Source organism: Ursus arctos, unplaced genomic scaffold, assembly GCF_023065955.2.
Source record: "Ursus arctos isolate Adak ecotype North America unplaced genomic scaffold, UrsArc2.0 scaffold_37, whole genome shotgun sequence".
NCBI classification, from domain to species: domain Eukaryota; kingdom Metazoa; phylum Chordata; class Mammalia; order Carnivora; family Ursidae; genus Ursus; species Ursus arctos.
The window spans coordinates 12,593,448-12,607,250 of record NW_026623053.1 but is presented as its reverse complement, the minus strand read 5'-3'; the positions used below and the strand labels follow the sequence as shown (position 1 = coordinate 12,607,250).

Genomic DNA, 13,803 nt, shown 5'->3' with positions numbered 1-13,803 from the left:
ACCAGCTAGGTAATGAGGCATGCACATCTTACCTCACAAGGTGCCGCCAAATTGCTCTCCAAAGCAGTTGTAACAATTTATATGCCCACCAACAGCATGTTTCTGTTTCACTAGATCTTCTACCATTATATGTTGTCATACTTAATAATTTCTGTCCATTAGGTGGATATGAAATAGTTTTTCATTGTTTTATTTTGTTATTTTGTTGATTGAAGACATTTTTCATAGGTTTATGGGCTAAGTTTCGTCTTCCATCAGTCACCTAGCCATAACCTTGTCGATTTTCTACTTGGTATTTGTCATGATTTTATTGATTTGTTAATTCCTTATCTAGTTTTAGTGTTATTCTTCGTGATTTCGTGTCCCCCAAGTCTTTAGCTTGTTCTTTTATCTTTCTAAAATTAGTGTAATCAGTCCTTTATGGTTTGTGGTTTTGTATAATACCTGATAAGTTGTTGTTGTTGTTGTTGTTGTTTTTAAGATCATAAAGACCTAGAAGCACTACAGTATTGTACTTTACAATTTGGGCTTTAGTGCAGCTAGATTTTGTGTGTGTGAATGGGATAGGCATCTAATTTTGTAGTCAGTTATTAATCTGCATTTTATGGTTTGGATATTTGGTAGCCACTTTTGTTCTTCATGCTGTTCCAAAATGCCATTTTTTTCCTCTTTGATATGAATTTCAGGTTAGCCTGCCAACTTCTATTAGAATTTTAACTGGAATTATACACAGAGAGATAGGAGTGTTCGTTGTACTTTTCAGTAGCATCAAAATGGGAATAAACTGGTTTATTGGCATAGTATGTCAGCTACTAGTGAATGAGAGATATAAATCAACATAAGTAAATTTCAAAAACATAAAGTTAGGTGAAAAAACACAAGTTCAAAAAGGTTACATACAGTATGGTGCAGTTTAAGTAAAGTTAAGCACAAAATAGCACCTATTATTTATGAATACAAACATCTATTGTGAAACCTCTATTATGAATACAAACATCTATTGTGGGAGTGAGTCACACTGACTTGAGGAAAGTGGTTACAGAAGGAGGGATAAGAATTAATGGTATAACAAAGTTTTAGGGTCTTTTTTTTTCCCCAATAAGTGATTTAAGAAAGGCAAAATGTTAATGTTAATCTTGTAAGTAGGTAAATGGCTATCAGTATTTGTTCCAAACACGCATCACATAAATTCCTTAAAGGAACTTTTGGGATGATGGGAATGGTCTGTTACCTTGTAACACAGAAGAAAGAAAATGTAGTGGGAGCTAATCTCTTTTATTCCTCCTGAAACTGCTTCTGCTTTTTTGTAGGTGGTGCTTTCTACACAGCAGAGACTAGTGAAAATGCAAAATTGCATTATTATAACTCCTGGGCGCTTATCCTGCATGCGACAGCATTGTGGCTTACCAGCACAGGCTTTGTTGTTGCTGACCCGGATGAAGGAGCATCTCATCTCTCAAGACCTGTCACACCAACTTCCATGTGTCAGGGTTCATCATCTGGGGCTACGGTAAAGTCCCCTGAGGATGTCTGCACTGATAGATTCCATCTTATTTTAGGTCAGTAAAAGAGCTTCCAACCCAGAGTTTTTCCTGAATTGTGCCTTACTGCCTATCAGCTCTTGGTGGTTATTATCTCATCTTTGTTAGGTGTTAGTGATAAACTTGATGTAACTGAGTAAACTTGTATACATTTTACAAAATTGCAGATTTCAGTAAGTCTGGAATCCCATTACAAGCTGGCTTCAGCATCATATCATGTTGAATGAAATATAGAAATTGTAAGATAGGGGCGCCTGGGTGGCGCAGTCGTTAAGCATCTGCCTTTGGCTCAGGGCGTGATCCCGGCGTTCTGGGATCGAGTCCCACATCGGGCTCCTCCGCTGGGAGCCTGCTTCTTCCTCTCCCACTCCCCTGCTGTGTTCCCTCTCTCACTGTCTGTCTCTCTCTCTCCGTCAAATAAATAAATAAAATCTTGAAAAAGAAAAAAAAAGAAATTGTAAGATAATCCTGGTTTTTTTCCACACGATTTTTAAAAGATTCATGTGGTGTCTATAAATTTTTTAAATTTCTTTCTCTATATATTAAAAAATACCAATATACTGAGGGGGGTCCACCTGTATGCCCCCCCCCACCTCCTACCTGCGTTCTCAAGGATTGCAAGGTTCAAGAAAGTATACTCAAAGGTACAGAATTGCAAGCAAATACTGAAGGTCAAAGAGATGAGATTTTTAGGTTATCAAGTTTAACCCATTCTTTGGCTTTCCTGGAACTTCATTTTTAAAGTAAAATATCTTTCTAAAATAGAGTGAGTTTCTAGAATAAATGAAATAAATGTTTTTCATATTTTATCTGGTTCTTAGAAAACAACCCATTAGAGCATTACCTATAAAGAAATTATTGATTAAATGAAATATAAGGGTTACAAAGATAAATGATTAAATTAAGGTTTATGGTTAGTAGAGCTTCTGTTGTCATTCTTTCTCGGGCCAGACATGACCACATTTCCTATATTCTTGGGCATATGAAAATTTTGTTTCCATTTGCCTTGAGACAAGAGCTTTTTAAAAACAAACTTACCGATTGAAGGATAGCAGTTACTATGAGCATAAGCTGTGCAATTTGACTACCTCATTTTAGATTCTTCATGTACCCCGCTGTAACTGACCTTGAGCAAATTAAATAATGTAAGCTGTATGTGCTCATCTCCCTGTCAAAAAGAGTGTTAATAATACTATGGAGCATGCAACTCTTGATCTCAGGGTTGTAAGTTCGAGCCCCATGTTGGGTGTAAAGATTACTTAAAAATAAAAATCTAAAAAAAAAAAAAAAAAAAGTACCTACTTCCTCAGGTAATGTGAGAATGAAATGAAATGGTATATGTAAAGATGCAGTGCTTGATCCATGATAATCACTCAATAAATTTAAGTAAGAATGAAGTTATAAAACTCTACATATTGGGGCACCTGGCTGGCTCAGTTGGTAGAGCATGCAGCTCTTAATCTCAGGGTCATGAGTTCAAGCCCTGCGTGGGTCCTACTTAAAAAAAATTTTTGTTTTTTGGGGCGCCTGGGTGGCACAGCGGTTAAGCGTCTGCCTTCGGCTCAGGGCGTGATCCCGGCGTTACGGGATCGAGCCCCACATCAGGCTCCTCTGCTATGAGCCTGCTTCTTCCTCTCCCACTCCCCTTGCTTGTGTTCCCTCTCTCGCTGGCTGTCTCTCTCTGTCAAATAAATAAAATCTTTAAAAAAAAAAAAAATTTTTTTGTTTTTTGGTTTTTTTTAAAGATTTTATTTATTTACTTGACAGCAAGAGGCAGTGAGAGAGGGAACACAAGCAGTGGGGAGTTGGAGAGGGAGAAGCGGACTCCTCCCTGAGCAAGGAGCCCGATGCGGGGCTCGATCCCAGGCCACTGGGATCGTGACCTGAGCTGAAGGCAGACACTTAACGACTGAGCCACCCAGGCGCCTCCCCAAAAAAATTTTTTTTAAATAAAAAACTCTCCACATTAAGTTCTCTCATACAATTTTATTGTAATTTTTTGCATTTTTGAACTTTTTTTTTTTTTTTAAGATTTTATTTATTTATTTGACAGAGAGAGAGAGACAGCCAGTGAGAGAGGGAACACAAACGGAGGAGTGGGAGAGGAAGAAGCAGGCTCCCAATGGAGGAGCCTGATGTGGGGCTCAATCCCAGGACTCTGGGATCACGCCCTGAGCCGAAGGCAGACACTTAACGACTGAGCCACCCAGGCGTCCCTTGAACTATTTCATAGCAACTACGCAGTAGTGCACAAGCATGATTGAGATTATTCTTCGTATACATGTGGTTAAAAACGACTGAAAGACTTGCTTTATTACTTAATTGTTTAGTCTTAAATTCATTGTGGTTTATTTACTTTACCTTTTTGCTAAGCTTATTTGTATATCTAACCTAAAGATAAAATGAATTCCTTAACTTCAAAACTAAGAATCTTAAAGAAGCCTCCTCTTTTTCTGTTTTCTACAGGAATCAGCGTGGAATTTCTCTGTTCCTTACGCTCAGATGCAACCATGGAAAGCATCACTGCTTGTTTACATGCATTACAGGCCCTTCTAGATGTTCCTTGGCCCAGATCTAAAATTGGCAGTGATCAGGTGATTCTTGTTTTTTGTTAGGCTTCTGTAGTTTTCAAGGAACAGGAATAAAAACATGTTCAGGTTACTACAGCAAACAGAAGATGAACACAGAGAAGTAAAAGAAAACTAAACTGCTGCATGACTTGATCTCTCGGACTGGAATGCTGACAGCAACTCTGCTGACCCAGGAGCAGTCATGCCTCTGACTGCCACTTTCTGTTTCTGCTGTTAACCACTCAGTATAGCAGCTCTTCAGTCAAACTTTCAGCAATGAGGGGAAGGCACCGTATTGAAGTGGCCAGTAGAGTAGCTACTAGTTACGTGTGGAATTCCTTCTTTTTATTTTTCTGCTTCATTGTGCCCTGTTCTTCATATACATCTGTATCTTCTATTCCATTTCCCCAAAAGTATCTACTTGGTTCATGTAGTTAGGTCTATTACAGAGTATTCCTGTTGGCTGAGTTCTCCTTCCTGGTTTTTAAAGAGATTACTAGCTCTCCTATAGGTGGAGTCAGACACTAACATCAGACCCAGTTGTGACCATGATAGTAGGATCACTGTGATCTGGAAGACTAGATGGCAGTGCTTGTATTCTTTCAGCCAGATTTCTCACCTGGCTTTGGAAGTTTCCCTTTCCATTTTCCCGTTTTAGGATGTGTGTGAAACAATCTTTTGTCATAGAGCCATCTCCTGCAAGACTGGACAAAAACGAATCTGGAGTCAATTTAAAGTGGAACAAGTGTTACCTAACTTTATTGTACCTACACCTTTATTTTTCGTGAGCAATTTGTTAATCTCTTTTTGAATTTTTTCATGGCATTTAATACTGGTATTTTTAAAAAAGAAAGTATGTGATTTCCAATACAGTTTCCCCTAAATGTTTTCTATGATAGGACTTGGGCATCGAGTTGTTGAATGTACTACATCGAGTAATTTTGACCCGAGAATCACCTTCTATTCAATTGGCTTCACTTGAAGTGGTAAGACAGATTATCTGTGCAGCTCAGGAACATGTCAAGGAGAAAAGACGAAGTGCAGAAGGTAAATGTTAACCCATAATGCAAAATTAATCCTATTATTGTAATCAAATTAATCAGCATGACTTTTTTTTAAGTATTCTTACATGTCTGTGTTGTTCTAATAATGTTTTGTGTGTAGTATAAATGAAACCTCTCTAGGTATGGCTTTCAGTCCTTTTATCCACCTCTGCATGTTAGCTTGGATTTTGTTAGTAGCTAAGGTATTCCTTGGGAAAATGAGAATTTAACAAAATCCTGGAAGGGGAGAAAAAATCCCTTATAGGGGTTGAGTACTTACCTTAGCTGTGAGTGTATACCAACGTACATGGAAGAACTACTAACAATTTTTTTTTTTAAGTTTTCTTTATTTTAAGTAATCCCTACACCCAGCGCTGGGGCTCGAACTCACAACCCAGAGATCGAGCTTTATGCTCCACTGACGGGCCAACCAAGTATACCATAACTACTGACAATTTTTTAATGACTTATGTTTTGCAAAGTGATTAAATTGCTTGTTTATAAGTCTAATTTGGTATTGAGTTTATCATTTAATATTACATTTGACTACATGTAACAGGAAACTCAATCTGACAGTGGATTTAAAACACAAGGACTTGTTCTGTCATCTAAAAGAAGCCCCAGAGGCAGGGAATCCTGAACAGGCATGTCAGTTTCTTAAAAAACATCAGGGACCTCAGTTCTTAGTTTCTGCCCACCATTTTCTATACTTAAGAGTACAAGGTAGGCGCTGGAGCTGGACTTATCAGGTTCACATTCTTTTTTCTTTTTTTTTTTTTTAAGATTTTATTTATTTATTTGAGAGAGAGAGAAAGAGAGCAAGCACAGGGGGAGCGGGAGAGGGAGAAGCAGGCTCTCCACTGAGCAAGGAGCATGTCATGGGGCTCGATCTCAGGTTCACAGTCTTTTTTTTTTTTTTTTTTTAAGATTTTTTATTTATTTAATTGACAGAGAGAGAGACAGCCAGTGAGAGAGGGAACACAAGCAGGGGGAGTGGGAGAGGAAGAAGCAGGCTCATAGCGGAGGAGCCTGATGTGGGGCTCGATCCCACAATGCTGGGATCACGCCCTGAGCCGAAGGCAGACGGTTAACCGCTGTGCCACCCAGGCGCCCCTCAGGTTCACATTCTTAACAGCAAGGTGTTAACCAGACAATTATTTTAAAACTGAGAGGGTTACCAAGGATTTCTTCTGATCCACTGCAATAAGTAGTCGTAAGAAAGACAACTCCTTTTACCTCCTTAACTTTATCTTTCAGTCTTTAACACCCAGGACTTCAGCCATTTAAATGTTTTACCTACAACAGAAATGAACTAAATTGCCATCTACCCAAAGCAAAGCAAACATAAAGTGTTTATTCAACACTGTTCTTTCTGTCTTTTAGTTGATGATGGGGCTGCTGAAAAGGAAACCCTGCCAGAGTTTGGAGAGGGAAAGGACACAGGAGGACTTGTGCCTGGGAAATCTTTGGTTTTTGCAACACTGGAATTATGTGTATGCATTCTAGTTAGACAGCTTCCAGAACTAAATCCTAAGTTGACAGGCAGCCCAGGAGTAAAAGCTACAAAGCCACAGATGCTGTCGGAAGATGGAAGTAGATTGGTGTCAGCTGCGTTAGTTATCCTCTCTGAACTTCCTGCCGTGTGCTCTCCTGAAGGTATGCTGTGGTATTTGATTGCTTTACTTGACCTGGAGGGAGAGAAATGGTTTTAATAAATAAAGGAGGTAATGGTTGCCAATCCTTTTCTCATTAAACTAATGCTGACTCAAAGGTTTGGTGGGTAATGTTTTTAATCCTTTATGATTAACATTGCATTCTAGTAATTTGTTTTACTGAAAGGGTGAGGGTAAATAGATACCACGTACTGTCAACAATGTTCTTTTTTGCAAAAGTTGACAGTATTTTTAACCTGTCAGTGGCAGTGATTTAGCTCTTGGGCATTTTTTGTATAAAATACCTAATGGACTTTCCCTATCTTGGTGATGACAAGTTTGTCATCAATTTGGAATCAAGTCCATATTTCTAATAGAGCATTTAAGATCCATAGGGCTCTGCTGAATCACTACCTCCTCCTGATTCCTTCTGTGTGAATCTTTAACCTAGGATCCTTCATGCTTATCCCTATTGTCCATGGTGTTACTTGATCTGAAGTGGCCCATCCCTTCTTTTTTAAAATTTTGCCTTCCTTTGAAGTTCATATCCAGGCCTATGTTATCTATAAATGCTTCCCTAAAAACTGTGGCACATAAAGAGTTTTGTTTTTTCATGTGTATATGCATCTATCTGTGCGTATAATGTTGCTTCTATATGTAGATAAGTTTTATGCATCATATAGAGGCATTATCTGTAATATGTTATTACATATCAAAAAGATAAACATATATACAAACACATATGTCTTGTTTCCAATGAGATACTGTACCCTTTAAGAAATTTCATATATAATAGGTACTCCGTACTTAATAGATTTCTTAATTGATAAGCATATTTTTGCTTAAATATGTCTTGACCAACATATGTGCTATCTTTTAACATGATTTTTAGCTTTGATTTAAAACCTATATTCCTTATTCCTTGCAGCAAGAATGGCAGAAAAAGCGACTAGCAGACGATTTGGGATAAAAATACACCATAAGAGTTTTGTTGAGTAAGCTTCTAGGAGTAATAAATTTACCATTTTAGTCTCTCATTTTAAACATAACCGCCTTTTCAACTCCTTAGTGGCCATGAAATTTTTAATAATTTGTACTGGGTGGATTTTACAAATTCCTTAGAAAAAAGAGTTTGATATAAAATAAATTCAAGTGGATAGCAGTGATGGTTGTACTACATTGTGAATGTACTTAATGCCACTGAATTGTTCACTTTAAAATGGTTAAAATTGCAAATTTTGTGTTGTCTATATTCGATCACACTAAAAAATAAAAATCACCATTTGTCAGCTACCAAATAAAATAAGATAGCAAAAGATACAAAACATACTAGTAGGAACACAATTTAAATAACATTTTCAATTATAACCAAAATTTAATGCAGTCTTAAAAATCTTAACACTACCTAAATTATCTTAATAGTTATAATCCTTTATGAAAAATGTCTAAAAGCTAGACATTTTTGACATTGTCTCACTCATTGATGATTTCTTTTTAGGAACTATATGTATAGACTGAAACATAGAGTATTTTTAAAAATGTGTCTTACAGGAAGCATCTCAATTCTCCCTACTATATTGTACCTTACAATTGGGGTCCTCAGACAAACTGCTGTGAAGTTACCTGGGGGCCAGTTATCTTCAACTGTTGCAGCTTCCCTACAGGCTCTGAAAGGAATATTGTCTTCTCCCATGGCCAGAGCAGAAAAGAGCCACACTGCGTGGACTGACCTCCTCCGTAGTGCTTTAACAACAGTACTTGACTATTGGGATCCAGGTAATTAAAGCTGATTGGATTGTTTAGTATGTTGTAAAAAGCAAGAGGGATTTTTTTTGAGAATAAGCTATTTTAATTTATCATATTTGGCATTCGCACCTAGAGGGGCCCATATTCACTACATATGTGTTCAGAGAATATATATAAAATAGATAGAAACATCTATGTTCTCATTTTAGTATCTTTACTCTTTAATGAAGTTAAATAACTGGCAGCCTGTATATTATTAAGTTGACAGTGAGAGACCTTCAAATGTTAATATTAATTTACAAATATAGTATGATCCGTAACTAGCTGACAGAACCTTTTAATACAGTATATCAAAAAGTATGTAAGTTATGCATTATAAATCTAAAATAAGATTGATCGGGTTTATATCCTCATTCCACCACTTACTAGCTAACTGGCTAGCTAGGTTACTCAACTTCTCTGAGCCTTAGTTTTCTCATTAACAAAATAAGGGTATTGTGTTACAGGAAATTGTTAGAACAGGAACATGATATATGGAAAACATCTCACTTATTATCTGGCAGAGATCAATAATTGATAGCCAGTATTATGTTCTGTATCCATTAAAATTTGTTTTGCTCTTGTTATTGTTGTATAGTTCTTATTTTCAACATAACGTTATGGTGATTGTAAAAAGTCCTTAGACATATTATAGATTATCCCTGCCTTCCTTGTTCTGTTTATAAATGTCACAGTTCACCATATTCTCTTTCAAATGGTATAAAGGTTTTAATTGAATCAGCATTTATTGACCACCTACTTTGTGTCCAAAGTTGAGAGTCTGGTGGAGTCTGGTATCTATAAATTGTTATATGCTTTAAGGCAGCAGTAATGTCTTAATTATCACTGCATTTCTAAATATAGTAAAAAAAAAAAAAAAGAGAGAGAGACTGTTAAAAAATGAGAGTAATCCACTCTGTTTGAGTGAATCAGGCAGGGTGTAACAGGTAGGGTTCTCTGGAAGCTCTTGCTGAGATAGAGTTTGGGGAGCAAGAGATTTATTAAGGAAAAACATCTGAAGGGAGTAGGGGAAAGTAATATTGGGCAAAAGAGGAAGTCAGACTCCAATGCAAGCCCCCAGCAGTTGGGAGCTCTGCAGATTGCCCGTATGAGTGCCTCACATGGGATAGAAAAGGACTGTACTTTATCCTCAGATGTGGGCTACCCCAGGAAGGATGTGATCTAAGTCAAGGCAACTCTAGCTGAGGCCAAACCCTAAGGGAGCTAAGCTGACCATACTCCCCATGGCTGGGCAGCACCTTCCCCCATGAAGGGGATCTCAGTGGTACAGCTCTATATCTACCACAAGAGGCTTTTCAGAAGAGTCAATTTCTTATAGAATCAGAAAGCATTTTCCACATGGACATCATAGAAATGGGTTCTAGGCACATTTTGATCATTCATCTGTGGACCTAAATAGCAGGGTATATTTGGGGATAGCAAGTAGAATAATGAAAGAATGTGGGGTTAAAGGAAGAGGTGGAGGAGGGTGATGAATAGTGATTATTAAAGAGATGAAGTTGAACTGTACATGGGGCCAGATTATGGAGGGTTTGCGTAGTTTGTAATTTGGACTGCTTTTAATGTGCATGTGGAATCACTGAAGGGTTTTAAGAAGGGTAGTAAAGTTACAGGACTTGGATTTCTGAAGAATCACTGTGGCAGCTATAGAAAAGAAAAGATTCTTGGAAGTAAGATAGCGTAAGGATAAAGAGTAAAATGTTAAAAATAAAATGTTAAGCATGTATTAACAGAATTTACTGATAGTTGGCTTAGGAATGAAAGGGTACATTGACTGAGCCCTCATAGTGCCATTAACAGAAATTCCCAAGTGAACATTTTCAGGGGAATATAATGAGTTAAGTTTGAAATGCCCTTCAGATAATCAAGTGGAGCTAATATGTCGAGGTGTGGAGTTCGAGAAAGTAATCTGAACTACAGGTGATTTTAGACTATGTGTATTGGAAAGTTACCAGTGTAACCTATGAGATGGATAAAATCACCCAAATTGAGTTTATGAAGCAAGATGGGAGGAGATTCAGGAGAGAATGCAGTCACAGAAGCCAAAGAAAAGAGTTTTAATGGTGAGAGCATGGTCAACAGTGTAAATATAGTGTAAATGGAAGGTAAGGAAAAGTAAGGATCGAGAATAGACTCCTCTCAACAAGAAGAAAAGAAAGCTGAAGGAAAGTATATGGGCAAGGAATTTTTTTTAAGATGAAACTCTAGCATGAATTTGTGCTTATGGGGGGGGAAAGGTAGAGATAAGATTGGATTTGGAAATATTAGGAAGCAATGTCCCCTTCTAAGCGGGAAGAAATAAAATTCATAGTACATTTAGAGGGATTAACCTGTGCCATGGGAGGGAAGAAAAGGAGGTAAAGATGGGAAGTAATAGGTATTAGTTTTTCTGATTAGAGTCACAAAGAGCTTGCCTCTTCCATAACACACCACAAATATGTGGAGAGAATAAGGTTAGGACTGTGAGGATTTAGATTAGCTCCTGAGAGAAATTAAAGCAGGAGCTGATGATCACAGGTAAACCATTTTCTGTATAACAAATTGCCTGAAAACTTAGTAGTTTAAAACAACAAACATTTATTATCTGATGGTTTGTGGGTCAGGAATTTGGAGCATCATAGGTGAGTAGTTTTCACTCATGAGGTTACTGTTAAGATGTTGGCCAGGGCTACAGCTAGAAGATCCATTTCCAAGATGACTCACTCATGGCTCTCAGAAAGTCTTCAGTCTCTTGCTGGCTATTAGCAGGAGGCTTCGCTTCCTTACCACAGAGGCCTCTCCATGGGGCTAATGCTAAGGGAAACTTGCATTTATGCTAGGTAAAAGAGGATGGGAGTTTAGGCAGGGGTAGGGGAAATAGGGAATTTTAAAAGAAGTGGGAAGAGGAACCCAGGAGAACTTTATCCTGCTGAAAATAAAAAGACATTTTTACTAAACAGACTAGCTGACTATGTTGTAGTTTCAAGTTGTCATGAATGACTGAAAATAACAACTGTTTGGGAAGCAGTGTAGCATCATGATTAACAGTATGCTCTCTGGAATCAAACCATCTGCCTTACTAATTGTGTGACTTAGGCAAGTGACTACATTTCTGTTCCTCATCCATAAAATGGAAGAAATAAGAGTGCCCATTTCATGGTGCTGTTATATGGATTAAATATTTAATATATATAAAATACTGATAATCTGTCATCATTTTAAATGTTGACCCATGTACCTTTTTTACTTTAAAATTATTCAAATTATTTTTATAAAATCCCACTCATCCATAATATTTTGCTTTCATTTCTGTCACTATTTCATTACTGTCTCTCAAGCGTCAGTTAAGATACTAAATCTCAAGGCTTTCTCTGACCCCCTAGTGTAGCAACTACTGGGTTGCTTTCCTTTCTTTTTTTTTTTTTTTTTTTTTAAACTTTATTTACTTATTTGTGCCTCGGTGGCTCAGTTGGGTGGGCGTCTGACTCTTGATCTCTTAGCTCAGGTCTTGATCTCGGGGTTATGAGTTCAGTTCCCACATTGGGCTCCATGCTGGGTATGGAGCCTACTTTAAAAAAAAAACTTATATACTTATTTAAGTAATCTCTGCACCCAACATGGGGCTCAAATTCATGATCCTGATATCAATGTCACATGCTCTACCAGTTGAGCCAGCCAGGAGCCCCAACTTTCTTTTATCTTTTAATGTATTTTTTATATTTATAGACCTTGTGACTGAAATTAAATTCTTTATTTACTTCCTGATGTACACTATATCTTCTGAAAATTATATTCTCAGTGCCAAAAAGAGTGCTGTTTCTTAAATACTTGTTGAATGAATGTTAGCAAAGCTATTATCTGGATCCCTGTATATCATTTCTTCATAAATAGTAATCCATTCATACACAGTTTCATGAGTCGAATTTGCAACCCCTTTTCCTTTTCAGATAACATTGAGTTTTCACAGCAGGTTCATTAAAATTATTGAATGAGATTCTGAAGGTAAATATGGGGGAAATGAAGGAGAATTATATCTAATAGAAAATTCCTTCAAATGATTGTGGCCCATGCAGTATTTTCAGGGTTTTTTTGTATTGTTAACAAATGGTTATATATAATCAAAGCACTAAGGTATTTTCACTTGACAGTTGTATTATCAAAATGTGAATACCTTAATCCTAACAAAGAAAAATCAGTTGTACACGCATTTCTGATCTGTTTCACAACAAAAATAGCTAACCCGTGTTGAGTGCACGTGCAACATGCTATTCAAATGCCTTACATGAATAACTCATTTAATCCTCTTAACTTTATAAATTTAAGTACTGTTAATATTTCCATCTTATAAATGAGAAAACTAAAAATGGGGTTCAATGTCCAAGGTCACACAACTAGTAAATGTATATTCCTAGTAAATATACATATATATTTACTGATGTCTGCCTATAAAGAGTATAATTACTTTGGTAATTTTTGGCTTTAGAATTACTTACAATGTACAATTTAAAACCTACAGCATTTTCCAGGATTCTTAAAATCAGTCCATTAGTGTTTATTGTCTGTAACTGTTGTGTACACAAAAGAAATTGTTACTGTCAAACTAGAGGCATCTTCACACAGACACATAAAACAATAAATACGGCAATCTTGGGATGTTTCTCATAGATCATTTCTCTTTAGTAGATGGAACACATCCAGAACTTGATGAAATCAGTCTACTTACTGCTATCACAGTATTTATTTTGTCTACCAGTCCAGAAGTTACTACCATCCCATGCCTTCAGAAGCGCTGTATTGAGAAATTTAAGGCTACTCTTGAGATAAAAGATCCTGTGGTAAGTGTCTTTAGTAGAGAGATGTTTGTAATAGGAATATGTTTAGGCTTTTGTAAAACTTTTCTTTGTGATTTTATTGGCTCCAACAAGAAGTACCAGACTAAATTTTTTATTTTTAGGTTTGGAGCAATTTCTATTCTTAGGGTGACAAAGCCAAATAATAATGATCTTATTCTTTGGTCCCAAGGATAGAACATAGTTGGAGAAAGATAAATGTTTAAAAACAAACAAACAAACTTAATTTGAAATAGGGACATCTTAAAATTGATAAATCTCTAGAACTTACAAGGGACGTTTAGTAAGGTGCTTTGTTTTTGTTTTTTTAAAGATTTTATTCATTTATTTATTTGAGAGAGAGAGAGCCTACATGCAAGCAG

At 36.8% G+C, this 13,803-nt stretch overlaps 1 protein-coding gene across 13 annotated transcripts in view; it reads left to right on the top strand.

Moving 5' to 3' along the window:
• Window positions 1–13,803, top strand: part of HEATR5A (HEAT repeat containing 5A) — a 106,979-nt gene that overhangs the window by 83,986 nt on the left and 9,190 nt on the right. For 11 of the 13 annotated variants that reach the window (XM_026513554.4, XM_044389446.3, XM_057306459.1 and 8 more), the window contains 6 exons: window positions 1,311–1,559; window positions 4,008–4,135; window positions 5,011–5,158; window positions 6,538–6,810; window positions 8,358–8,582; window positions 13,272–13,426. In XM_026513554.4, the coding sequence (XP_026369339.2) occupies window positions 1,311–1,559; window positions 4,008–4,135; window positions 5,011–5,158; window positions 6,538–6,810; window positions 8,358–8,582; window positions 13,272–13,426 (1,178 nt within the window). The remainder of the gene's footprint in view (window positions 1–1,310; window positions 1,560–4,007; window positions 4,136–5,010; window positions 5,159–6,537; window positions 6,811–8,357; window positions 8,583–13,271; window positions 13,427–13,803) is intronic. The other 2 variants (XM_048222383.2, XM_044389450.3) reach the window with 1 other exon arrangement.